Below are 27,793 nucleotides of genomic sequence, written 5' to 3'. Positions count from 1 at the left end.
GAGGAAAGAGAGGCCAGCCAGGGCTGGGCGGGCCTACCCATCTCTCTAGTCCTCCCCGTGCCTCGTAAGAAACAGAGGTTAGCTCACGCAAGCTCAGGCAGCCGGAAGTGGCCAGGACAGACGTCAGCCCGGCTCTGACCAAGCCCCAGGGCCCTCGCTCACGTCTCTCCTGTTATTCCATCTGCTGGGAAGGGGAGGGGAGTGGTCCCAGAGGCCTCCAGGCCTGGCTCCTCCTCTCCTCCCAGGACGCTAGCAGGCCGGGGCTTGAGCCTTGGTCTTGTTCGGAGGAGGGAGAGCGAACGCTCTCCCCATCTTCATCTTCGTCCCTACAGCCGGGTTGCGTGCCTGGCGTGTGACGTGTCTCCTCACACACCCGACACCCTAGGAGGCATTGCTGCGTTGCCGTGTCTGTCTTGGTGGTTTAGTCGCTCAGTCGTGCCTGACTCTTGCGACCCCATGGACTGTAGCCCACCAGGCTCCTCTGTCTGTGGGATTTTCCAGGCAAGAATACTGGACTGGGTTTCCATTTCCTCCTCCAGGAGATCTTCCCAACCCAGGGATCGAACCCTGGTCTCCTGAGCTGCAGGCCATCTCCTACAATGCAGGCGAATTCTTTACCCACTGGGCCACCTGGTGTCTGTTTTACAAAGTGGGGGTATTGAGGCTCAGAGAGGCCCCTCGTTTGTGAAAGGAGGATCTGAGAAAAGAATTCTTGGTTCCAAAGCCCAGGCTCATCATCACTCCCCAAGAGCCTGCTCAGAGCTTCTGTGGCCCTGGATGCCCACACCCACCCAGATAAGACCCCAGGAGCAGTGTCCCTGGGGTGGGTTCAGCAGCTCTCAGGGAGTCTTGGCCCCTCTGCAGGTGGTCATGGGGTGGGGTGAGGCTAGGAACACTGCCCAGTTCCCCACACTCACCTTTCACAACTTAACCGACGGTGCCATGGCACAGGAAGGGTGAGAAAGAGGCCACAGGAAGTGGTGACGCTGCGGGATGGGGGCCAGGGAGGGCCGGCTCAGCAGAGCCTGGGACCAGAAGGACACACAGCTGCAGGGCTCTGGCCAGCGTGGACGAGGCTGGCCCAGGATGGTGGCGCCCAGGGCCCTGGGGGTCCTGCTACTCCTGCATCTGGCCCCAGGTGAGCAGTGGGCTCCTCACTCCCTCCTGCCAAGCCTGGGAGAGCCAGGGTCGGGGATGGGGAGGGGTGGGGAGGGGGCATGTCCAGAGCGTGTCCTCTGGGAGCCCACCCTGACGGCTGCCTCACCTCCTCTGACCTCTGGGTCAGTTTTACTGTCCTGATAAACTTGGGTCAGCCTTCGTCTTGGGTCCCCTTGGCTTCTCCCCACAGCGCCCTGGAGATGGGAGGGGGCCGTGGAGGGTGCTCCCCACCCCTACACCTCAGGCTGTGCTCTCTGACAGTCATGGCTCCAGGACATGGGGTGAGGGGTTGGGACAAGCCCTTCTCCACTGCCTCTGAGTTCCTGGGAAAGGAGTCTGGGACCCTCTGGAGGCTGAGGCCAGACACGGCCTGCACTGCCCTCTCACCACCACCCCCAACCCCTTCCCCCAGCCACACTGGCTCCCCTTCCTTGACCCCACAATAGCTCCACGGTACCCAGTCACCCAATCTGAGAATTAGACTTTCCATCCCTTCACTCTTGGCCTTTTTTTTTTAACAAAGATTTTTTTTTAATGTGGGCCATTTTAAAAGTCTTTGTTGAGTTTGTTACCATATTGCTTGTTTTTTATGTTTTGCTTATTTGACCTCGAGATGTGGAGGATCTTAGTCCCCAACCAGGGATCAAACCCACACCCCCCACACTGGAAGGCGAAGTCTTAACCACTGGTCCGCCAGGGAAGCCCTCACTCCTGGTCTGGCACACACCCGCAGAGTGGCTGTCCAGAGGCAGCCTGTGGGTGCCAGGCTGTGCCCTTGCTGTCCTCTTTCCTGGGAAGGTGGGCCCCCACCCCTGGCCCACCTGGCCAGCTCTCCTGGCTGCTCTGGGCCATCTGCAGTGACCCCCTGGGGCAGAGGAAGATGCACCCTCCCCATGGGCTGTCTGTTTCCAAGCCTCGCCTGCTCCTCCTGTTTCATTCTTGATTTAGTGAGTGGCCTGCATGCCTGTCCCTCATCCCCACCCCTGTGTGTGTCCAGCATGGGGTCACATGGCTTTGGATCGACCTCTGAGGGCTTCAAGTAACCCTCTTCTCTTCAAAATTTGAGAAATTCAGGGAAATGCAAAATTCAGTCTATGGCACAAAATAGGGCTTCCCTGGTGGCTCAGATGGTAAAGAAACTGCCTGCAACGCAGGAGACATGGGTTCAATCCCTGGGTCAGGAAGACTCCCTGGAGAAGGGAATGGCAACCCACTCCAGTATTCTTGCCTAGAGAATTTTGTGGACAAAAGAGCCTGTGGGGTCGCAAAGAGTCAGACATGACTGAGCAACTAACACACATGGACATGGATCCAAAAAGTGTGAAAAATGGCAGTGTTGTACCAGAGGTGTGGCAGCAATACTGAAAGGATTAATTCACTTCATAACCAATAGTGGCTCCTGCTTGGTCTCATAAGGACCCTGGGCCCCTCACAGAAGTTGTAATTTTCTGACTGGGCCTTGAAGTCCCCTCGGAGTGATGGAATTTCCCCTGTGGTGACATAGGTGCTCTGGTTCAGCTGTTTAAACAGTGTAAGGAGCCCTGAGAGATTTATATCTCGAGGGAAGCTCCTTCCTTTGTGGGTGTTTTTGGGCAGTTGCCAGGTGTTCACTTGCTCTTTTCATTCATTCATCTCAAAATGAAAGGAGCGCTTGACACAGTATCAGCCCTGTGCTCATATCCCATGTGGTCCCTGCTCTCAGGGGACTCACATTCCAGCAGAGTGACACAGGTGCTTCAGAGGAGCAGGGACCCAGAGGGAGAAGTGTGTGCGTGCACAGTCGCTCAGTCGTGTCCAGCACGCTTGAGACCTCATGGACTGTAGCCTGCCAGACTCCTCTGTCCATGGGTTTTCCAGGCAAGAATACTGGAGTGGGTTGCCATTTCCAACTCCAGGGTATCTTCCCGACCCGGGGTCGAACCCTCTTGCATCTCCTGCATTGACTGGATTCTTCACCTGCCACTTGGGAGGTATCTAGAGGGAAGCAGACGGTCTCTTTAATAAAGGGTTACTTTCCTGGGACTTCCCTGGTGGCCCAGTGGTTAAGACTTCACCTCCCAGTGCAGGGGATACAGATTTAATCCCTGGTTGGGGAGTTAAGATCCCACATGCCTTGTGGCCAAAAATCAAAAACATAAAACAGAAGCGTTGGGGAGTTTGTAATTTCCTCGGTTCTGTCTCATCACAACAAAAATTTGAAGTGATGGACAGACCAGTGTTACAATCCTCGGATGGGCCAGTGTTACAGCCCCATGTGATCTCCTCAGATGGACCAGTGTTATAGTAGAGCTCGGTTTTTTTTCTCTTTATTTTAATTGGAGGCTAATTACTTTACAATATTGTAGTGGTTTTTGCCATACATTGACATGAATCAGCCATGGGTGTACTTGTGTTCCCCATCCTGAACCCCCCTCCCACCTCCCTCCCCATCCCATCCCTCAGCGTCATCCCAGAGCACCAGCCCTGAGCACCCTGTCTCATGCATCGAACCTGGACTGGCGATCTGTTTCACATATGATAATGTACATGTTTCAATGCTATTCTCTCAGATCATCCCACCCTCACCTTCTCCCACAGAGTCCAAAAGTCTGTTCTCTACATCTGTGTCTCTTTTGCTGTGTCACATATAGGGTCATCATTACCATCTTTCTAAATTCCATATATATGTGTTAATATACTGTATTGGTGTTTTTCTTTCTGACTTACTTCACTTTGTATAATAGGCTCCAGTTTCATCCACTTCATTAGAACTGATTCAAATGCAGTCTTTTTAATAGCTGAGTAATAGTCCACTGTGTATATGTACCTTAGCTTTCTTATCTGTTCGTCTGCTAATGGACATCTAGGTTGCTTCCATGTCCTGGCTATTGTAAACAGTGCTGCGATGAACACTGGGGTACACATGTCTCTTTTAGATCTGGTTTCCTCGGTGTGGATGCCCAGCAGTGGGATTGCTGGGTCATATGGCAGTTCTATTTCCAGTTTTTTAAGGAATCTCCACACTATTCTCCATAGTGGCTGTACTAGTTTACATTTTTTATTTAGAAAGCAAGGGAAAATATACTCTCGAGGGGTGAGGGCGGTCCGACCGAAAAGACGTGAAGAGAAGCCCCTGGGCCAATTTTGACTCCTCTTTTTATATGTTTTTTTCTCCTCTCCCTGAGCCTGCCCTTTGTAAATTGGGCTAGCCAGGAGGGCTGTTTGTTTTACCTGAGGTTCTCACTCTGGTCCTGGAATCTTCCTTTGTTCTATTTTCAGGGGCTTTTCCCTTCTCTGTCTTTGTCTTTTAGCCAACCCATTCTGGATTTCTTTTTCCTATTCTAACTACCTAGCAAAGCAACATTGTAACAAATTCAATAAAGACTTCAAAAAAATTCACATTAAAAAAAATCTTTAAAAAAGGTGGTGGGGATACTTTACTAAGGACAGGTCAGGGGCAAGAGTCCGTGGCTGTCGGCAAAGAGAAGCAAGCCAGTGATGGGGAAGCTAGGGAGGGGCAGGTACCGTCCTGCCCTCCGACCTCCTTGCCCATCCCCTACTCCCCATATGAGCCCGGGTTGAGGTGGTTCTTGGAGACCAACCTCTGGGTCAGAGCAGGATGGAGAAGAGTAGGGTGGGTTTGGAGGGACCTCCGGCACAAAGGCCTGGGTCTGACTCTCCCTGTCTGCACTAAATGCTTCTGATAATGTCTTCCAAAACTAAATGCAAAAAAAGATGTTTTGTAATCTTCTCTGCCCCAGGAGCTTGCCAAGAGCTTCATAAGTCTGAAGGCCCTGAAATCTCACGGCAGGCCAGGAGGGAGGCTGTTTACACCTGCCGAGGTGCCCCCTGGACCCAGCACCCAAGAGTAACCCTCAGACGCAGAGGGCTGCCATTAAAAGACACGGTTACCTGCCCTGGAGCTGACACGTCACTTTCCTCGGCTCCCCTCCTCTTCCTCTCTGCTCTTCTTCCTTCTTTCTCGTGTCTCCCTCTTTCCCTGTTTTCTCTCTCTTCCTCCTTTTTAAAAATTGTTTCTTTTTGGCTGGGCCAGGTCTTCACTGCTGCCTGGGCTTTTCTCTAGTTGTGGTGAGCAGGGGCTCCTCTCTAGTTCTGGTGCGTGGGCTTCTCATTACGGTGGCTTGTTTGTCTCCCAGCGTGGGCTCTAGGGAGCGCAGGCTTCCGTACTTGCGGCTCCCAGCCCCCGGAGCACAGGCTCGATAGTAGCGGCTCGCAGGCTTAGTCGCTCTGCTGCTTGCGGGGTCTTTCCAACCAAGGATCAAACCCATATCTCCTGCAATGGCAGGGGGATTCTTTACCTCTGAGCCACTGGCGAAGCCCCTCTCTTCCTCCTTTGCTTAAAAAGCAAACGTGGATCTTACGCTACATATTCTCACCCATCCTCTGCTTTTTTCCCATTAAACAACATATTATGAATATCTTTACAATCTAACAGAAAACTAAAATTCCTTTATAAGCTACTTAAAACATTGTCACATATAGCCCTAATTATTATAAAATCCACTTGAAAATGTTACTATTTTACCCTACATTTACCCTAACTTTGGTGTGCTGTTGTCTTTACCATGTATTTCATTTTTTGTCTTAAAATTTAACTGATTTCATGTAATGTGAAAGTAATACAGTACATATTTTATTTTATTTATTTATTTATTTATTTTTACAGTACATATTTAAAAAAAAAAATAAAAAAAATCAAACACTGGAGAAAGGTGTGAAAAAATGAAAAGTAAATGTCTCCTTGCCCACCTCACCCTCAGCTCCTGGTGGGCCAGTTAGAACTTAAAGGCACAGATTGTCAAGATCCAGTCTCACCCCTGTAAAGGAAACAATAAAGCAGTTCATGGAAAAAGACATACAAATAGATGCTCAAACTCCTAAAATTAAAATGAAATCTAATTTTACCCCCCAGTCTAGCACAGATTTGGAAGTTTGGTGAGTGTGTAAATAAGCAGTCACTCTTGCCCATTTGGGTGCAAGTATAAAGAGCTATAGCCCTTTTAAGAAGGAATTCTGAGGACTTTGAGGACTTCCCTGGTGGCACAGTGGTTAAGAATCTGCTTGCCAGTGCAAGGGTCATAGGTTCAATCCCTGATCCAGGAAGACTCCACATGCCTCCAGACAACTAAGCCCACAGAACAAACTGGTCTGTTTGCCACAATCACTGAAGCCTGACTGCCCACAGCCAGCGCACTGTAAGTAGAGAAAGCCTCCCTGCAGCAGTGAAGACCCAGTGCAACCAAATAAGTAAATAAAATTGCATACATCTCTTTTTAAAAAAGAAGGAAATTTGATAATATCTAGCAATTTTCCAAAGTGCGTACATTTTGATATATAAATGTCGAGGATAGGAATGTTTTCTATGAATTCATAACATACACTGACAAAGATGTAAGTAGCATTATTCAAAATAGTAAACAAAATAAAACAAAAACCCCCTAAATGTTCACCAAGAGAGGACCAACTGAAGAAGCATTGCAATACCCGTATACTGAAATAGTATGTAAATATGATGAATGAGATGGATCAGTATATGCTGATGCAGAAAGCTCTTTTAGATATAATGCTAAATGATCCCATTCATCTAAATTTGTAAATTCACATAAAATACTTGCATATGCATAGTCATTCCCTGGAAAGTTGTACAATAAACTTTTACAGGTAGTGAACTCTAGAGTGTGACCTGGAAGTTGCAGGGACTTTTACTTTTCATTTTATGTCTTTGTGTACAGTTTGTTTTTAAAAACTCTGTTCATATATTATTTTCGTTGAGAGATAGGTAAATATGTAGACACATCCTTCCATCCAATGTAAATACATAAATATGCAAATAGTTTTACAATGCCTTTCTCACCTCCTGGAATAAATAATACTGACTCTTTGTACCCCTCCAGTGAGCTATGTGCTTAATGCATATGATCTCTAATCCTCCCCACAACTAGGAAGGAAAGTATCATCAGCCTCATTTGGCCAATGGGACTGAGTATCAGAGAGTTTAAGTAATTTATCTGAGGTCACACAGCTAGTGACCCGAAGCTTGCACTCCATCCCATACCAGGTGAAAGCTTACCTTTGGTCCTGGAGCCTCCAACTAGCTGGTGACCTTGCTCAGTCATTCTGCTTCAGGGAGCCTCACTCTGCTATATTTTCCACCCATACCAGGAGGTAGCCATGAGGGTTGTGCTGGGAATGTGGGAGAATGAGGCAAACCAAAACAGATCATGTTAAGAGTTACACCACGCATCCCACTTGTGTAGTCTTTGGAAAGTCTGATGTGGAACAAATGCAAAAAAGCTAGGCAGACTCCCTGGAGGAGGCAGGAAAGGTTACTTGCACTAACATGAACCTTTATCTATAGAGTCACATGCCAAGCCTTTTGTTTGCACTTTCCCCAAAGCAGCCCACTGGCCCTGTGAGAAGGAGGGTGGCGGGGTGGGGGTGGGGGGGGAGCGGCAAGGGCAGGATATTATCTCCTTCACCTTGATACTGAGGTCCAGGGAGGGTATGGATCCATCTCAAGTTCACACAGTTGGTGTAGATAGATGGAGCTGGGGTTCTAATCCACACCACTAAACTCTGGGCCCTGAACTCCTCTACACTCTGCCCTGTGGCCCCTCCTCAGGCAGAACATTCACATCTTGCATCCCTCTGTTAGGTAAGGGAGATTCCACGCTCAAACAGGAGAAGCCAAGAAATGTCTGCCAGGGCTTGCCTGATATGAACCACTATGAAGACTTCGACCTTAACAGAACTGCTGGTTGCTTCTCAAAGTGTACACAGTCGCAGAAGGAATTCTGTCATCTGGGAAACTTGCAGAGGTAAACGGCCCTCTGAGCTGGAGCAGGAATCTGGGCCTTTTCCATAAACATTTGAATTCAAGTTCTTTATAGACATATGTTTTCATTTCTTTGGGAATGGAATTGGTGGGATATACAGTAAGTAAATATTTAACTTTATAAAAAACTGCCAAACTGTTTCTCAAAGTGGCTATATCATTTGCTTTCCCATAAGCAGTATAAAAGGGTTGTAGTTTCAATATATTTTTACAATACTGTTGATATTTTGGGTTATAGCCATTTCACTGAGTGTGGATGGTATTTCACTATGATTTTATTTGCATTTAACAAATGACTAACGATGTTGAGTAACTTTTTATGTGCTTATGTGTTTTCTTTGGTGAAATGATTATTCAAATCTTCCTCTCTTCTGAAAAACTGGGTTGTCTTCTTACTACTGAGTTTTAAGAATTCTGGATACAAGTCCTATATCAGATGTATGATTTACAAATATGTATTCTCTCCCAGTATATGTTTTGTTTTTTCATTGAAGATCAAAAGCATTTAATTTTGATAAATTCTAACTTAAATTTAAAACATATCAAAGAAATGTTCATCTAGCAAGGATATAAAATTTTTCTTCTAAGTTTTCTGCTCTAAGTGTATTGTTTGAAGTCTTATAATTAGGCTCAATTAGCATTTTTGAGCCATTTTGAGGTTCATTTTTTGTGCACAGTGTGAGATAAATGTCTAGCTTTATATTATCGCTGTCATTTTGCATTTTAATAGCTAATGGTTTTGGCACTATCTTTCCTTTTTTAACTTTTAATTAATTAATTGATTCATAGCCTCTCTGGATCTTTGCTGCTGCAAGGTGAGTGGTGGCTTTTCTTCACTGCACCGCACGGGCTTCCCATTTTGGTGGCTTCTCTTGTGTGGAGCACAGGCTCTGGGTGTTCAGGCTTCAGTAGTTGCAGCTCACTGGCCTAGTTGCCCCGAGGCATGTGGAATCTTCCCGGACCAGGGATCGATTGAGCCCATGTCTCTGGCACTAGTAGGTGGATTCGTAACCTCTGGATCACCAGGGAAGTCTGATTTTGGCACTATTTATTAAAGAGATCATGCTTTCTCCATTGAATTGCACTGGGGAGGGCATTTCATTGAATAGCTAAATACTAGCTTCTGGAATGTCTTCTTTCCACTGAGATAGTAAACCAGAAATGAAACAACATTGATGGGGGCAAATGTAGAGATTAATGCAGCCATGAAAGACTTGAAAGAAGCAGAAGTGGTAATACCTGCCATAACTCCATTTAACACACCATCAGTCAGGTGGGACTTGGAGAATGACTTGGACTGTCATAAACTTAATCAGGTAGTGAATCTAATTGCAGCTACTGTCCCTGATGAGTATTTTTACACAAAGAAATCAACACAGCCCCTTGCTATTGCTATGCGGCTATTACATGGCTAATGGTTTTTTTCCTCCAAACCATTTTTCAAGTACTTCTAAAAGTAGTTTGCTTTTTGAAAAAGCTTTTGAAAAAAATGTTGGCTGTGCTAGGTCTTCATTGCAGCATATGGACTTTTCGCTAGTTGTGGTGCAAAGGCTTCGCGTTGTGATATGTGGACTTCTTCTGTTGTGGAGCATGGGGTCTAGAGTGCTTGGGCTCAGTAGTTGCAGCACATGGACTCTAGTAGCAGTGAGGGGGATTTAGTGGCCCCAAGGCATGTGGGGTTTCAGTTCCCCAACCAGGAACTGAACGTGAGAATAGTGAAAGTGAAAGTTGCTCAGTCATGTTTGACTCTTTGTGACCCCATGGACTATACAGTCCATGGAATTCTCCAGGCCAGAATACTGGAGTGGGTAGCCTTTCCCTTCTCCAGGGGATCTTTCAAACCCAGGAATTGAACCCAGGTCTGCTGTATTGCAGGCAGATTCTTTACCAGCTGAGCCACAAGGGAAGCCCAAGAATACTAGAGTGGATAGCCTATCCCTTCTCCAGCGGCTCTTCCCAACCCAGAAATCAACCCGGGGTCTCCTGCATTGCAGGAGGATTCTTTACCAACTGAGCTATGAGGGAAGACCGTTGAACCTGAGTCCCCTGCATTGGAAGGTGGATTTTAACCACTGGACCACCAGAGAGGTCCCTGAAGTAGTTTGCTTTTACTTGGCAGAGCTAACAGTATATAGCCACAGTGTTTCCTCAGGGCTACATCAAGTCTCTTCACTGTCATAGGATAATTCACAGAGACCTCACTAATCTTGACATTCTACAAAGTTCATCATATTGACAACATTGCTAATTTGATCTGATGAGCAGAAAGTGGCAAGTAGTGAAGATGCTGTAGGAAGACACATGTGAACCAGAAGATAGGAGACACACTCCATAAGAATTCAGGGTCCCATCACCTCAGTGAATCTCCTGGACATTCAGAGGACTAGAGAATATCAAGATGTCCCCTCCAAGGTAAAAGACAAGTTGTTGAACTTCACACCACTTACAATGAAAAAAAATGTATCATGCAAACAAGCACAAACAAAAAGATATCTCAATAGTTAAATCATTATCAGACAAAGAAGATGACCCTTAAATGGGTGTCAACTTTATAATTAAAAATTCAGTTATACATCTATGGAGAAGGGTATGGTAACCCACTCCAGTATTCTTGCCTGGAGAAGTCCATGGGCAGAGGAGACAATCCATGAGACCACATAGAGTTGGACAGAACTGAGCGACTAACACTTTCTTTTCACTTTCATCTATGCTTTAGAATTTCTGAATATATGTTACTTTCACAACTAAAACAGTTTTTTTTAAGTGCTCTGAAAACCAGATCAGAAAATCTTCCCTCAATAAAGTAAATTCACGGGCTGTTTTGTAAGAGAAAGGAATGTTTGGAATGCATGGGGTGAACTATATGTATTGTGAAATACAATTCTCTATTTTATTTGGTAACAATAAGAATCACAAAACTCTGTTTAGATTTTTGAAAGCTAAAAAATAGCATCAATTGGTGTATATCAGTCAATGGATTTGGACAGTCTCATCCCACTGTTTCAGGCTGGATGTTCTAGCTGCTTGATCCATCCAATCTCATTTGCACATGTTTTCATGGATTGTATTTTACAATATTTTTGTCATGTGGTTTCCCTGGAGTTTTATTCCTTGGTGCTGTGCTAAGTCACTTCAGTCGTGTCTGACTCTTTGTGACCCTATGGACCATAGCCCACCAGACTCCTCTGCCCATGGGATTCTCCAGGCAAGAATACTAGAGTGGGTTGTCATTTCCTTCTCCAGGGGATCTTCCTGACCCAGGGATCGAACCAGAATCTCTTATGTCTCCTGCATTGGCAGATGTGTTCTTTACCACTAGCACCACCTGGGTAACTGTGACTATTCAAAAAGTGATGTTGAAATAAAATTCTCCCTTTTGTCTCCCTTGCAAGCCCTCCATAGCTACTCCTTCCCAATAGACTTGATCTGGCTCTGTCTGCTTTTATTCCACTTCTCTCCCATTTCTACTTCAGCCTTCACCTGTTTAAAATTGCTTTTAAAACACGGGCAACACATCTTAGGACCCCGTGCTTAGGAAAAGGAGCTCTGGCCAGAGACGTTTCAGCACCATGGAGAGCATCAGGGCAAGGACAGGGTTGGGGGGGGACTTGCCTCACCGCAAATTTCTAGCCCAGTGGTCCCCAAAGTTTTTGGCACCAGGGACAGTTTTGAGGAAGACAAGGCCTCACATCCTGCTGTGCGACCCAGTTCCTAGTGGTGCACGGACTGATACCCACCCCTCTGTGGCTCCGGGGACTGGGGGCCCCTGGTCTAGCCCATGGCAAGAGGGCTACAGTGAAATAAATGACAATGAAATTTGTGTTCCATGTATTCCCAATGCCAGCTCAGTTCCCATAAGTCAGTGTCCATAGAGCTAAGTCTTCAAAGGCTGAATTCCCTGTATTCACTTAGCACTTGGTAATAAATGTGACTGAGCTCTCACAGCAGGGCTTCCCTGGTAGCTCAGCTGGTAAAGAATCTGCCTGCAATGCAGGAGACCCCAGTTTGATTCCTGGGTCAGGAAGATTCCCCTGGAGAAGGGATAGACTACCTGCTCCAGTATTCTTGGGCTTCCCTGGTAGCTCAGATGGTAAAGAATCCACCTGCAATGTGAGAGACCTGGGTTCGATCCCTGGGTTGGGAAGATCCCCTGGAGGAGGGCAAGGCACCCCACTCCAGTATTCTTGCCTGGTGAATCCCATGGACTGAGGAGCCTGGTGGGCTGCAGTCCGTGTCACAAAGAGTCAGACACGACAGAGAGACTAAACACAGCACAGCAGAGCACAGCCCTCAGGCCACACACTGATCATCCCACAGTTCCGACTACTCAGAAGAATTTCTCCAAAGAAGATTTACACAGACCAATAAGCACATGAAAATGTGCTCAGCATCATTAGTCAGTAGAGAAATGCAAATTAAGACCACAGTGAGATACCACTTCACACTCCCTAGTATGGCTATAATTGAAAATGAAACAAAACAAAGTGGAAAATGTTGGCAAGTGTTGGCAAGAATCTGGAAAAATCAAAACCCTCATTCACTGGTGATGGGACTGTAAAATGATGCAGCTAATATGGAAAACAGTTGAATAATTCCTCAAGAAGTTAAACATAGAATTACCAGCAATTCTGCTCCTAGGTATCCACCCAAAAGAATTAAAAGCAAGTCTTCAGGGGCTTCCTTGGTGGTCCAGTGGTTAAGACTTCACCTTCCAATGCAGCGGGTGTGAGTTCAATCCCTGGTCGGAGAGCTAAGGTCACACATGTCTCCTGGCCAAGAAACAATAACATAAGACAGAAAAAGCATTGTTTCAAATAAAATAAAGACTTAAAAAAAAAAAAACACCTCTTCAAACAAAAGCTTTTATGTGCATGCAAGCAGCTCTGCTCACAACAGTCAAAAAGTGGAAATAATCCAAATGCCTGTCTATGGAAACATGTATAAGCAAAAGGCAGTATATACATACGAATGTGTATCCTTCATCCATAAAAATGAATTAAATACTTACACATGCTACAACATAGGTAAAGGTTGAAAACATACTAAGTGGAAGAAGCCAACAGACCCAATAGCACATAACTCCATCTATATGAAATATCCAGAATAAGCAAACTCATAGATTAGTGGTTTCCAGAGCCTAGGGGAAGAGTAACTGCTTAATGGGCTCAGGGTTTCCTTTTAGGGTGATGGACATTTCTGGAGCTAGATAGCAAAGATGATTTCATATATTGTGCATGTCTTAAATGCCACTGGATTGCACACTTTAAAACAGTTAACATGACAAACTTTGCATTGTAATGTGTTTTGTTACCAAAAAAGAGAAACATGTACTCAGAGGGGCCTCTGACTAGAATTTCTCAGAACCAGCAGAATCACTCCCACGCACCCCTCTTCTCCTACAGCATCATGGTCCTCCTTTTGATATCCTGGGTCACCCCTCCTACACCAAGAACCTGATGATTGCTGTCCATGGTATTCCTCCTCCTGTCATCCAGGTGAGTGGACCAGGTGAGTGAGTGACTCAACCTGCAAGACCCTATTTTCCCTTGTAGATATTGGCTGAACTTCGAGACCTATCTGGTGGAGAAGAGTCAGACGGACACATTGAATACGTCTTTTTTGACAGCGCTCATCAAGAGCATCAACACCAGTGTCTCAGAAGACCTGTACTTCTCTCTGACCCCCTCTCAGGTGAAGACTCCCCCATCCCCTTTGGTGGGTTCTGGCCCTACTTTCCTCAGGCATATTTTTCTGAGAGAATCATGGTCTGTGCTTGGGATCCACCAACAGTTGTCTTTCCCATGTCATGCTGGGTAGTTCTCTGCCACCTGGCTAGTGCGTGCTGGTGAGTTAACTGGATGAGTGGATCCTGGTAACAGGTTATCCAGGGTGCTAGCATGAGACCTTCAGAAAATCGCCAAATTGAGAGTCAGGGTTCTAGTCCTGGACTTCCCCCCACCTGACAAAGTGTCCCCCAGGAAATCCCCTCCCCTCTCTGGGTCCCTGAATCCTCATCGATAAAATGAGCTTGAAAGCTCCTCCAAAATCTGACATTCCCATGAGAACATCTATCAGGGAACACATTAGAAACCAGGTAAAGGCACTGATAGAGGTACTGCAAAGGGTTAACAGGCAGACTCCGGGTTTGCACTGGTCTGGATTCTGCCCCTCACTCGTTACTGTGATCTTGGGCAAAGTACTGAACTTTTCTGAGCCTCGGTTTCCCCATCTGTAAAATGGGGATGGTATTGCCCACTTCCAAGGTTATCAGAGAGAGCAAATGCAATATCTTACACGGAATGTTTGGTGCAGTGAGGGCACAGCCTCCCTCAAGGCATAAAGCGGAGCGTGGAAGTTTGGGCAGCAGGGAAGTGGTCTGTCACTGAGGGACTTTTAGGTCAGCCTAGAGAAGGAGAGATGGAAGATGGAGGGGCCTTTCTCAACCCTTTATCACATCACCCTAGCAGCTGAGCCCTCTGTGTGGGGTAGGCACCGGCCTCTGAAATCACCCACTTGTCCTTTTGACAAGGTTCTGTGCTAGGAAGCAGAAAGTTGAGCTCTTAGCTACAACACTTAGCTCCCCCTTTCCCCATGCCCATGGGTGCTTTTGAGGCAGGATCAGGTGGGACCAGGCTGCGGCCCCAGAGGTGTTCCCTGTGAGGTCACAGAATGGACGAAACACGCTTGGCAACTACCCGTGAAAATTTATTTTAATATTTTGAACATTCTTAGCTGTTACAAAATGTGTTGTTGGGTGGGGACGGATATCACATTTAACATGAATTCTTGTATTCTTCCTCTTTGTCCTCACTGTCTCCCTTCCCGACGGCGTTATGCTTTCCGATTATCCCTGAGTCAGAAACCAGACACGGTCACTGTAGCCCTATGCCAGCACAGCAGGGGTCAGGATCCTGGCCAAAAGCACTACCACTGACCCTTCCTCACGCCTGCAAACTGACCTGTCCAGGTGTTGCCCCTTCATAGCCCACTTTCAGCCTGCCTGACCGTGGCCACATGACCACCTTGCTGGCTCCATTCTCCATATTGGGAAAACCGAGGCTCCACAAGGGCTGTGACTTGGCCAGGGGCTCACAGCCTGATCAGAGCAGAGCTTGGACTGTGTCCCAGGTGTCCTGCCTCTCAGAGCTGTCCTCAGACCCTGGTGCTGTCCCACCACCTAGCGTGCCTCAGTTTCTCCTTCCAGTTGGGGGAGGGGCAGGAGCTGTGTTGGGGCTGGGCTCCTCCAGGAAAGACAGAAGTGGCTGGGTCTGTGGTTGCAGATTCCGAAGCAGGTGACCAAGGATGATCACCAGCACCCTGACAGAGTCCGGCTACCCAAGAGCCTTTTCGGACCCCTTAAGAGCGGCAGGCCGATGGTCCGGTTGGGCATAATCATCCTGGACGTCGGTCCGGGGAATGTCTTCAAGGTGAGGAGAGATACAGGCTGGCTGAGATTCAATACTGGGTTCACTGGGACATGCTTGCCTCCTCTGGAGTCTTTGCTGAAGGACCCAATGGGGACAAAGGAAGTGCTGAACATCTGCAGAATGTTCCTCAAGCAGCCAAGGTCATCTAGACCCCTGTCCTTAGAGTCTGGACCTCAGGCTCATGCTGGTTATTCCCATTTGGTAGACTGCACGCACCGCCCTGCCCCCACCAACCGGTGTCCCTGGGCTTGTATCTGTATCCCAAGTGAGTTCATGTCCTGTGTGCACCCTTGTCCATGCACAAACATGCATCCCTTTTCTTATTCCTGATTGCACACATAATCATGTATGTGCTGGTGTGACCATGTTCACTCAAGCGAGCATATGCATTCCCTTGCAAATGTGCACCAGGTATGTCCCCAGAGGTGTGTCTGCAGTCACATGGGGGCTTGTGCACCCCTGAATGCTGCTGGCCAGGGGCTCCCCACCTGGAGGCATCCACTGTCCTCCACCTCTCAGCTGATCTTCCTTCTTACCATGTGCTCCAGTTAAGAGGGCAGAGGAGGCCTGGGCACCAGAAATGGACAGCTATCAAATACATAGCGTAGTGGCCATTCGGCCTAGAGTGTAGGGTCTGTCCTGGCACAGCTGGTGCAGACTTCGGAGAGCAGCAGGAAGAAGGTCGCCCATGACCCCCTATCCCCTGGACCTCTGGCTCCAGACTTTTCCCTCCAGGCAAGGTGCACAAGCCCTAGAGGGTCCTAGGATCCCCTACCAGGGTTGGGTCGGGGGAGCCCCTTGTGTAACCCGGCTTCCCCCGCATCCCTCCACAGGGCTCCCTGCTCAGCCGGGAGGACGGCAGCAGCGTGTTGAACAATCGCATGGTGGGCTTGACTCTGGGTCACATAAATGTCATCAAACTGGCCGAGCCTTTGGAGATCACCTTCTCCCACCAGTACCAGCCCTCTGTGAGTCCCCCACCCTGGCCTGGCAGTTCCTGAGGGGCACATGGGCAGGTGGGCATCCCCAGGCATATAGACAGACATGCAGGGGACTCTGCACCCCCCTACCCTCCCACATCCACCTGGGAGAAGCCATTAGAACCAGACACATAATTGTGCCCATGGACACATGTTCAGCCTATGCACACATGTCCACGTGCCTCCCAACATGCTCCACTCACGTGCTCCCAGAGGGACCCAGTGGATCTGGCAAACCCACACATGCACACACAGCTTTGCACATCTGCTCACATGTGCACTTCCCTAAAGGAGCCCCCAGACATACGCCCCTCCCACCCACACCAGTCCACACCCCACATGCTGACCTGGGATACATCAAATGCTTCAAATGTGGTTCCTGTGTAACTACAGGCTGAGCCTTGCTTCCACCTAATGCAGGCATGTGCTGAGATACGGAGCATGCCCCGCTCCCCCAAACTTCCTCTCCCCGTGCCCAATCACCCCTGCCTCACCCCTGACTCACACTCTCTGGTTTTAGAACATGAGCCTCAGCTGTGAATTCTGGGATGCAACTAAAGGTAGGGCCTGGAGGACCTTCCCCGGGTAAGGGGAGGGTAAGGGTAAGTCCTGTCCTCAGGGGACAGGACTCCAACAGCAGGGCCGTCCCCTCTTCCTTTCCTCTCCGGAACTCTCTCTTCCCTTTTCCTGCCCTCCCCTCTGCTGTGCTCCCTCTCCTTCTCCCCTGGGTCATCAGGAGACTGGTCTTCCAAGGGCTGCTCCACAGAGGTCGGAGTCCGCAGGACGGTCTGCCGCTGTGACCACCTGACCTTCTTCGCCCTGCTGCTGGTAACAGTGCCCCTCCCCGACCATCCCAGCAATTCCAGAAATGCCGAGGCTCCTGGCCCCGGTATCTGGGTGGCTGTGGGCAGGGGCTAGGCCTTTGGGGTGTGCGGGCCTGGCCTCCAATTGATAGGATTCTCATTGGGGGAACCACCCACAGAGGCCGATCTTGGATGAGGCCATGGTGCAGGCCCTCATACACATTTCCCAGGCTGGCTGTGGAACCTCCATGATCTTCCTGGCCTTCACCATCATCCTCTACGCTGTCCTGAGGTGAGTCACCCCATCCCAGTCCCCCCCCCCCCACATCTCCTTCCCACCCTCCAGGACAGTAGCAGGGCAGGGTAGAAACCAGCAGAGTAGTGTTAATCCTGTGTTATACTCATATTTTCTCCAAACCTCAAGTTCATCATCTATAGAACAGAATTGGAGGCTGAAAAGTGTCTGGCTATTTCAGTTACAGGTGGCAGAAACTCAACTCAAATTGACTTAAAATAGATAACGCATGGTTCACAGGGTTGAAAAACCCAAGGTGATCTCAGTTCAGGTGATGCTGGATCCAGGTGCTCAAAAGATGTCCCTGGGACTCCGTGTCCCTCTGATTCTCACCACTTTGCTTTCTCCTTTGCCAGTCATGTCAGGCAACTTCTCCATATTCAGGGGCCTTGGGGAGCCCCAGGCTTGCATCATAGCTTCTTAGCTGCCTAAACAGCTAATCTTCTGAACTAAGCCTCAGAATTGAAGTCTCTAAAAAAAACTTTATTTTGAAATCATTATAGACTAACAGGAAGTTGCAAAAATAGTACCTAGAGTCCCAGGGTTCCTTCATCCAGCTTTCCGCAGTGATGGCATTTTCTGTAACTGTAGTACAGCATAAAACCAGGAAATTGATATTGGTTCAGCACTGCTCTTCAGAGAAGGAAATGGCAACCCACGCCAGTATTCTCGCCTGGAAAACTCCATGGACAGAGGAGCCCAGGTGGGCTACCATCCATGGGGTTGCAGAGTTCGGATGTGAATGAGCAACTAACACACATACAATGCTCACAAACACACACACACACACACACACACACACTCTCAGCACTGCTAATGAGAATACAGAGCTCACTCAGTTTTCACCATTTTCCACATGCATTCAATTGTGTGTGTGTATGTATGTGTGTGTGTGAGCATGTTTACACATGCACATGGGACTGGCTAAATCATTTGCAGGGCCCAGTCCAAAACGAAAACATGTAGCCCCTCATTCAAAAATCATTAAGAATTTCAAGATGGTGACAAGAGAGCTTTAAAACAAGCATAGAGCCCTTCTGAGTGCAGGGCCTGCAGAGGTCACACCCCAAGAAGCTGAGCCTGTGCTTGCCCTGTGTGTGTGCATGCATTCAGTTTTGTCCCTGTTCCGCAGAGTTGAGTCTCACTGGTGTGACTTAGACCATGTGCCCATGACTGAACAGGCCCACTGTGGTGAAAGGATGGATGACTCTGATTGGTCAGGCCAGATCACGTGCCTGCTCTTGGGTTTGAGGTTCACGGCTGAGAGTGGGGCAGTGTACTCCTTGGGGAAACTGAGGGCTGTTCCTGGAAGAAGGAGGAGCAGGTACAACAGAAGCCGCTGCAGCCGGTCCCAGGCTCTCCCGGGCCCTGGCCATGGCTGAGGGACCCACATGAACTTCTGCTGAAGGAACCCGTGGGAGCAGCCCCATGCCTGGCCTTCTGACCCATGACCGGCTTGGAGCAGCCCTCGGTCTCCCGACTCCCAGTCTGGGTCCTCCCATTGCCCTCCTCCACATGCTGGTGCTGTTTTTCTGGGGGGGCTGGGGCCCCCACCAGCTCCACCCCCCACCCCATCTCAGACCAAATGGTGAGTGTGAGTGGTGCCAGCCCTGCCCCCATCCCCAAGCCCTGGCCCAGGACACGACAACAAGCTGAGCGTGACTTGCCAGCTGGTTGCCCTGCTGGACCCTGTGGGAAGTGCTTGGAGCGCCAGGAGGAAGTGTCAGTATTTCCCAAGGGTGGGGCCTGGCTTCTCAGGTGAGGTGGACATCATCCCTCCGGCCCCCTCCAGGCACAGTCCTGAGGGCGCATCCCTCCAGTGAGAGTCCTGCGGGAGCTGATTGGCTAGGAAGCTGCCGTGAGCTCCCCCGAGCAGGCGGGGAGCCCTGGGCTGGGAGCCTGGGGCCCCTGTCCTGCGCTGTGACTCTGAGTCCCTGTCCATCTCTGAGCCTCACCTCCTTACAATTTCTAGGCCTCGGGCATCCATGCGCCATCCGTCCAGTCACTCAACCAATGCAGGGCCTCCTCCTGCTTATTGAGCTAGGCCCACGGTCACAGCCTGGGGAGAGACGGAAATAAGGGGCAGGAGAGTTACACCGCACTCGCTTCTGGGAGACTTCCACCTAAGCCTGGGATAAGTGGCCTCCAGAGACAGCCTTTGCAGGAGGAACATCCAAGGAGGGTTTTGAAGGTGGAGCAGGGAAAGGCACCTGAGAGCAGAAGGAAGAGCATGGGCAAAGTCTGAGAGTTGTGGAGGAGCAGAAGGCATTCAGAGAGTTGCAAGTTATGCAGTTTGGCTCTAGCATGGAGTCAAGGAATGAAGCCAGAAAGATCCAGAACCCACAGGGTCCTGCAGGTCATGAGAGAGCCCCTGGACTTGAACCAGAGGGTGCTCATACTGGCAGAGATAGAACAGAGGTGGTCAGACGGAGAGGTCTTTCTTCACTGGCCCTTCTTGCCCCAGGTTCTCCCGGCAGAGGTTCAAGTCTGAAGACGCCCCCAAGATCCATGTGGCGCTGAGCATCAGCTTGTTTCTCCTGAATCTGGCCTTCTTCATCAATGTGGGGCAACGCCTTAAGGGGTCCAAAGCTGCCTGCTGGGCCCGGGGGGCTGTCTTCCACTACTTCCTGCTCTGTGCCTTCACTTGGATGAGCCTGGAAGCCTTCCACCTCTACCTGCTCGTCATCAAGGTCTTTAACACCTACTTCGGCCACTACTTCCTGAAGCTGAGCCTCGTGGGCTGGGGTAGGTGTCTCCTGGCCAGGCAGAGGGTTGGCTGGCTCTGTCTGGATGAGGCCAGAAGGGGAGCAGCCTTGGGGAGGGCCACGGGCAGGGGCAGCTCCGACTCTGATTGGCTCAGAGCTCGAGAGATGGACCGCGGGAGGGGGATGTGAAGGAGGACGTGCCAAGGGAGCCTCAGCTATGCCATCCTCCCCTCCTTGCCCCCAGTCCTGCCTGCCCTAATAGTCATCGGTACTGGGATCGCCAACAGCTACGGCCCCTACTCCATCCGTGATGAGAAGAACGTCACCATACTGGAGCTGTGAGTGGTGGCTGTGGGAGTTGGGGTGACCTCAGGGCCCTGGGAGCACAAATTAGGGCCATAAAGAGGTGGGGAGAGGGGAGAATCCTGGGAAGAGAGACGTGTAAGTCAAAGCCAAGGATCCTCAGATCCAGCTAGCTCATGGCCTGGAGGGGAAAACTGAGGATGGAGAGAGGAAGGACAAGGAGAGAGGGGGCTGAGAAGGAGAGAGGACTGGACCAGGAGGCAGGACGCCCTGCTCCAGCCTGCGGCACCATCAGCCTCTACAGCACCGTTGGGAAAATTTTAAAAGGTACCCCCTCTACCCCTCTGACCTACCATGCCAGATGCCAGCCTGGTGAGTGCAGGGTGAGCTGGATTTCAGCCTCCACCTGCCCCCCCAGCCAGGTCCCCTTATGCAGGGCATAACTGTCCAGTGCTTGCAGCAGCCCTGGTTCTATGTAGACTCTGCCTCTGAGTTGCTGTGTGACCGTGGGCAAGCTCAGCCTCTCTCAGAGCCTGGGTATCCTCCTGTGGGTCAACAATGGAGGATGATCCACACTCGCTTTGGGGCCTTTCCCAGGGGCCCGCGACTGAGACCCGAGACTCTGTGCTAAGAAGAGTTGGTGAGGCCTTGGTGCTGTGCCCAGGGCCTCAAATGTAGAGTCCCAGGGGCCAGACAGGTAACATATATGCATGCCGTGGCTTAGGTGGGCACGGCCGCAGACTGGCAATCACACACCAGCCTAATTGGCAGCTGATTACTGTCCCTCCGGAGGGTGTCCACAGAGCTGTCAGTTGTATGGTTTCATAAGAGAAGCAGAAATTGGCATATTTAGGGAATTCCCAGGTGGTCCAGTGGTTAGGACTTGGTGCTTTCACTGCCAGTGCCTGGGTTCAATCCCTGGAGGGGGAACTAGGATCGAACCCAGGTCTCCTGCATTGCAGGCTGATTCTTTACTGTCTGAGGCTCCAGCAAAGCCCAAGATCCCATAAGCCGAGTGGAATCTGGATGTATATGCCAAACCTTTCACTTTTAAAAGGGTGTTCCTTTTTTCTCCCCCCAATATAAGGTGGGGTGAACACAACATGCCTTTGGGACCAAATCGGCCTTTTGTACCCACTGGTCTAAAGGGATAGATAGCTACCTGGAGGCTCATGACATCCTGGAGTCTCTTCCCTGGGAGAGCAGGGGAAGGATGGGTGGATATGGGGGCGGTGCATCTTCTTGGTCAGAGAAGAACAGGCTGGGGAGACTGCCCGGGGCTTGCTCTCAGGGGACCTCCTCTGGCCCCAACGGCCACCCCTCTCCTCCAGGTGCTGGTTCCGTGAGAACACTGCCCTCTATGTCGTTGTGCACGGCTATTTCCTCATCGTTTTCCTCTTCAGCGCTGTGATCCTGAGCCTGGTGTCCTGGAAGATCTTCACTCTGTCGAGTGCCACGGCGGGCAAGGAGAAGGCGCAGCACTGGAAGGGCGTGCTCACCCTGCTGGGCCTCTCGTGCCTGGTGGGCATGCCGTGGGGGCTGGCCCTCCTCACGTCCCTGGGCCCATTCACCGCCTATGTCTTTGCACTGTTCACCTCTCTGCAAGGTGAGGCTCCTGGGCTAGGGAGGAGACGGGCTGCCTTCCTGCACCAGAGGGTGTTGGGGGGCTTTGGAGGAGGGTGTAGATAGCAAGAAACACGATTCTACTCAGGCTCGCTCAAATCAGTGTTGTTGTTTAGTCGTTAAGTCAAGTCCGATTCTTTTGCAACCCCATGGATTGTTGCCCTCCAGGCTCCTCTGTCCATAGAATTTCCCAGGCAAGTATACTGGAGTGGGTTGCCAGTTCCTTCTCCAGGGGATCTTCCTGACCCAGGGATTGAACCTACATTTCCTGCATTGGCAGGTGGATTCTTTACCACTGAGTCACCGGGGAAGCCCGGTGATTCTCAAGGGTACTGATTTTAAATTTCCAAGGCTCTCCCAAGGACCCCAGGGCAGGAAGACTGGCTGACTTCATGGGAGCTGGTAGCAGGGTCAGGAAAAGCCACCAAAACCAAAGCAGATACTTGCTCCATCTTTTTCTCTGGAGTCACAAGAAGTCTCTCCCCTTCTCTCTGCAGTAACTTTTCCCCTCCACTGGCCCATTCTTACCCATGTCCTCCAACTGGCTGCCCAAGATGACCACCTCATCCCTATGTCATCTTCCTAGTCTGCTGACCGTGGTCTGGTTCAGTCTCTTCTATGTTCTTAGGAGAGTCAAGGATCTGACTGGGCCATCAGACATCCATCTCTGGTCCAGCCATCTGTGGCCAGGAGAGCAAGATCATGTGATGTGATGGCTACGTAACATGAACAGAGTCTTGAAGGGTCTGTGGAGGCGGGAAGGAAATGATTAGTGGAGGAAATGGTAGATAAGCTTGCTCCCTGCCCCCACAGGGATTTTCCTCCGATACCCAGCAAAGGGCCAGGCACTCAGGGTGCACGTGGGGCAAGGTTTCCCTGCCTGCACGTGTCCCCTTTCCTCCTCATATCCCTGTTTCATACACGCAACTGAAAGAAGTATATCACAGCCTGACGGTGAGGGAAAACAGCCCGGAGAGGAATGGCAAGTGTGGCTTTGACTCACAGTCTCATCCTGTCCAGAGCACTCACTAGGGGCGCAGGGGGTCTAGATCCAGCAGGTGCAAGCCCACAGGAGCAGGGCTGGCTCCCGGTGCCTCACAAGACTGCATGGCAACATGGTTGGCAGCACTGGGTACAAGCAGTACTTCTTGTTTAGTTGCTAAGTCATGTCCAACTCTTTCCCAACCCCGTGGACAGTAACTTGCCAGGCTCCTCTGTCCATGGGATTTCTCAGGCAAGAATACTGGAGTGGGTTGCCATTACCTTCTCCAGGGGATCTTCCTGACCCAGGGATCAAACCTACGTCTCCTGCATTGGCAGGCGGATTCTTTACCACTGAGCCACCTGGGAAACCCGGGGAGAGGCAGACCTAGGTTCAAATCCTGCCTCCACTCACCACCCCAACAACTCATTCAACTCCTCGGATCCTTGTCATCTGTACAGTTGGGATAATCCCAGTACTTTTCTCACCAGATCTCATGATGAATAACTGAGATAATGTGTGTGTGGGTCACAGTAAGCCTTCAATATGTGGGAACTATGTTAACAACAGAAGTCATTACTATTAGGCCATCAGAGACTGGCCCTAGATGAAGATTCATGAGTCCACATCTGAAAAGTCTCAGGGGTTAAGGTTTGGGGGCACGTCTTGAAACTGTGAACTGTCATTCTTTCTGAGGTTACCCATCATAGCTAAGTCTGAACACTTCACCGCACTGAGGTTTTCGACTCTGAGTAACTCAGTATTTCTCTCTTTCTCACAAACAGAGCCTTCAGCCCCACTTTAACTGCCCTTGAAGTCTTTTCAATATTTTTTTAAACGTTTACTTGTTATATTTTTGCCTGTGCTGGGTCTTCATTGCCGCACACAATCTCTTTGTTGTGGTGTGTGAAGTTTTTTAGTTGTGGCACACAGGATTTGTTTCCTGGTGGCATGCGGGATCGTAATTCCCTGACCAAGAAACCTGTGTCCCTGCATTGGAAAGCAGGTTCTTTACCAATGGACCACCAGGGAAGTCCCCTCAATACTTTTATTGTGGTCTAGGGTTTTAGTTCTAAATTTCTTTTAAAGACACAAAAAGATTTTTACTTCTCCCTCAATGTCTATACTTACTACAGTTTTCATACCTCACACCTTCCCTCTTCTTGCTGAAGCACATCCTGGAATAATCCTTTATAAGAGGGGCAGTGGTCGTTGTTTCGTATGGTTGAAAAATCTCTTCATTTCGGCCTTTGTTTTACGTGATAGACATGTATATAGATTTTATTTCAAGGACTGGTTTTCAGTCCCAAGATGTTGATTAGGTCCTTTTTCAGGAGCAGATTTCATCTTGGGGGCTGATGTGTCTGTGCATTCTGGAACCTGTGCAGCGGAGCGGCTTCCCTCTGGGCAGCCGCCAGCCCCGCCCTGCCCCGCCCTGGGCCCGCCCTGCCCCGCCCTGGCCCCGCCCTGGCCCCTCCAGGCCCCGCCCCGCCAGCCCCGCCCTGGCCGGGGCTCACTGAGGCTCTCTCCCCCCGACAGGCGTCTTCATCTTCTGCTGGTTCGTTGTCCTCTACTGGCCACGCCAGAGCGCCGTGACCTCATCTGGCACTGCCCGGGTTGACCACGCCCACACCGTGTCTCATGAGTAGAGGACGGCCGTGTGGCCAGGCCGGGCCCGCCCTGCGCTCTGGACCCAGCTCTAATCTGCTGTGTGACCCGGGGGTGGGGGGAAGGGGGTCCCTGCCTCCTTCTGGGCCTCAGCACCCTTCTCTGTACCACGTGACTGGGGGGCCAGGGGATGGGAAACACGTTGGGCCATGTTGTCTCAAGGGTCTTATTCAGATACACCTATGGCTCTGAGAGTTCACAGATCCAGGACGGCAGGAGTCTCAAGGCCCTGTAATCCTGAGACCCCTGCCGGCACAGAGCGACACCCTCACCCCGCCCCCAAGCCCACCCCCTGCCCTCAGAGCAAAACGGCCTTCTAGTCTGAGAAAACCTGAGTTCCGAGAAGGCAGTCGGTCCTCGGCCTCGCGAAGGAGTCCCCAGCCGCTCCCCTTCCCCCCTTCCCCTCATCGCTGCCCTCCCACAGCTCCGCCCTTGGGCCGCCTGTGCCTGAGGGGACAGTCAGGGCCGCCCGCTCAGGCGTGGGGGGCTGCTGTGGACTGGAGGTTTGTTCTGAGGGGGCGAGGGGCTGGTCCTCCTCTGGCCTCACGGGTCTCAGCCACTCTCTCCAGGGCCCGTCCTCACAGAGGTCCCCCTGCCGTTCAGGGGCGCCGGCAGCCTCTCAGGTGCTGGGACACTGAATATCAAGGAGTGCCACTTACTCAGTAGGTGAGCTACCTCAAGGAGTCCCCCAGGCCCTCCTCTGGACTGCCTCGCGGTTCCCTGATACCGACCAGGGTCCTTGGCCATTCTCGACCAACAGACATTGCCGGGAGGCCAGAGGAGCAATTCAGGCAAAGCTTTATGGGGTCCCCTGCTGCAGCAGGGGAAAGTGAGAACCAACAACAGGTTGCCTTGCTTGCTCGCTCCCTGAGGGCAGGGGTGGTGAAGCTAATTCCCTTCATGGGGTGAGGGTAGGGGTATGTCCAGGGGTTGGGCTGGAAGCCTGGTTTAGGTGGTTTGCCCAGCCTTCTGGTGGTGCTGAGTACAGGGGGCATGCGCAGTACCCAGCTTTTTTCCCCCCGACACCCTGTTTTTATTTCTGGCTCTTCAGAAGTGGCATTAGGGACTTTTTTAGCTTAGTTTTGTTTCTTTTGCCCAACATTGGCTTCAACTACACATGCACGCAGTTACTTTTAGTCCCATATAGCTTCTCTGCATTTTGTTGCTTGAGGAGAGGTTTGCCCAGGTGGCAAGCACTGCAGCAGAAGATCCCAGGTCCCAGCTGGTCTCAGGTGGACTGACCTCTGACCTGCTGTCTTGGTGGGGGTGGAGGGCGTGAGGTTCAGGGCTCAGCACACAGGAGGGCTGAGGAGCCAGTGCAGGGGGAGGGGGTTGTGAACAGGGAGAGGGAGCATCGAAGCTCCCATAGTGCCAGGGGAGTCCTCAGGCCAGACCCAGCTGGGTTTGTCACTCTCAGTGGCTGGGCTTGGCTTTGAAACCACTGGTTTCCTCAGTAGGAAACAAACAAGAGGCAGAGACAGTAGAGATAGACACAGAGATAGAGAGATAGAGAGAGATAGAAAGATAGACTGATTAGACTGATAGAAAGATGAACAGATAACTGACCCAAAGAAAGAAAGCAAAAGGAGAGAGACAAATGCAGGGACATACTCGCCCGCCGGGCTGGCCCAACCAGGAGGGCAGGGCGCTGGTGTCCACCCCTCTCTCTGCCCGACCCTGCACCTCACCCAACTTACTGTTCAGCCTCACCCTTCAACCCCCTACCTCCTCAGTGTGCTTTGCAGAAAGTCTAGCACCTTCCACAGGTGAGAAGTTATTACAATTAGAGCCTCACCACAACCCCTGGCTGCCAGTCTGCCTCCTCCCCACAAATGCCCTGGACTTGGATTCCCCTTCTCCCTCCTCCCACTCAGCAAACTGATGAAAGAAAGGAAGCCCAGGACCCTGGCTTTCTGCAAATCACTGTGTCCCTAGAAGGGAAATCTTAAGAGTGTGGACACTGCAACTGTTGAGCCACGCTATCAGTTTTTGGGGACAAACTTGGTGGGTTTCAGGGCTTATCTTCACAGACATCAATTTCTCACACCTCTTTGTGACACCATGGACTACAGCCTGCCAGGCTTCTTGGTCCATGGGATTTTCCGGGCAAGAATACTGGAGTGGGTTGCCATTTCCTACGCCAGGGGATCTTCCCAACCCAGGGATCGAACCTGGGTCTCCTATTTTGGCAGGTGAATTCTTTACCACTGAGCCACCTGGGAAGCCCATTGAGTCTTAAGTGAGGTGATCAAAGTAAAGTGCCCGACATTAAGTCAGCTGGAGTTAGTTTGCTCCATGAGAAACCACTTGGCCTAAAGAAAACCTGGGTATAAAGCAAACCATGAGCTTCTGCAACCTGTTTGTTAACTAGGAGGGTGTGAAGTTCAAAGCTCCCTTCTATCAAAGGGAGGGGACATACATATACCTATGGCTGATTCATGTTGATGTTTGACAGAAACCAATCCAATATTGTAAAGCAATTATCCTTCAATTGAAAATAAAAACATTTTTTTTTAAAAGCTCTCTTCCAGATTCCTTGCACAGCTCTGCCAAGTGGTCCAGCCCTGGGTGGGGAGGAGGAAATTGAGCCCAGAGAGACCCAGCAACCCCGCCCAAGACCACCTTGCGAGCTGGGCCGATGCTAGAGCTGGGGGCGCCCTGGGTTTAGAGTTATTACCTTGTCCCTGACCTCAGAGTCTCAAGGGAAATCCTGGGAAGTGGCTTTTTTCTTGCTTTCTCCTTGCTTTCTCATTTAGACATGCTCAGTGGGATGAGGGACTGATAGAACCACAAGCCCTGGATGGGCAGGGTTTCCAGGTGCAGTTGGGGAGAGCCGATGGGGTGCGTAGCTAACAGCAGAGATGTCCTATTTGCTGCCTGGCTCTCCACCCCAGGGACAGGCAGCGGCAGAAGGGCTGGGGTCCCTCATTGCTTGAAGTCACTGCAAAAGTGGCTCCAAGCACCAAGTTGAGCACATGCTAAGCCAGGGAGGGCTATGGCAAAAAAACACCCAA

The 27,793-nt window shown here is 50.4% G+C and overlaps 1 protein-coding gene across 1 annotated transcript; it reads left to right on the top strand.

Annotated features, from left to right (window-relative positions):
• The first annotated feature begins 1,061 nt into the window (after positions 1–1,061).
• ADGRG3 (adhesion G protein-coupled receptor G3) lies at positions 1,062–27,793 on the top strand. Its single transcript, XM_020903782.2, has 12 exons — positions 1,062–1,138; positions 7,814–7,976; positions 13,546–13,684; positions 15,274–15,420; positions 16,254–16,388; positions 16,921–16,963; positions 17,131–17,228; positions 17,383–17,495; positions 19,963–20,243; positions 20,448–20,541; positions 21,838–22,112; positions 24,651–27,793. The coding sequence occupies exons 1-12, from the start codon at positions 1,087–1,089 to the stop codon at positions 24,758–24,760; spliced, it is 1,650 nt and encodes a 549-aa protein (XP_020759441.2). The 5' UTR covers positions 1,062–1,086; the 3' UTR covers positions 24,761–27,793.

Source organism: Odocoileus virginianus, chromosome 20 (genome assembly GCF_023699985.2).
Source record: "Odocoileus virginianus isolate 20LAN1187 ecotype Illinois chromosome 20, Ovbor_1.2, whole genome shotgun sequence".
Taxonomy (NCBI): Eukaryota; Metazoa; Chordata; class Mammalia; order Artiodactyla; family Cervidae; genus Odocoileus; species Odocoileus virginianus.
Note: the sequence above shows the minus strand (reverse complement) of the source record. Positions and strands in the feature narration are given on the sequence as shown.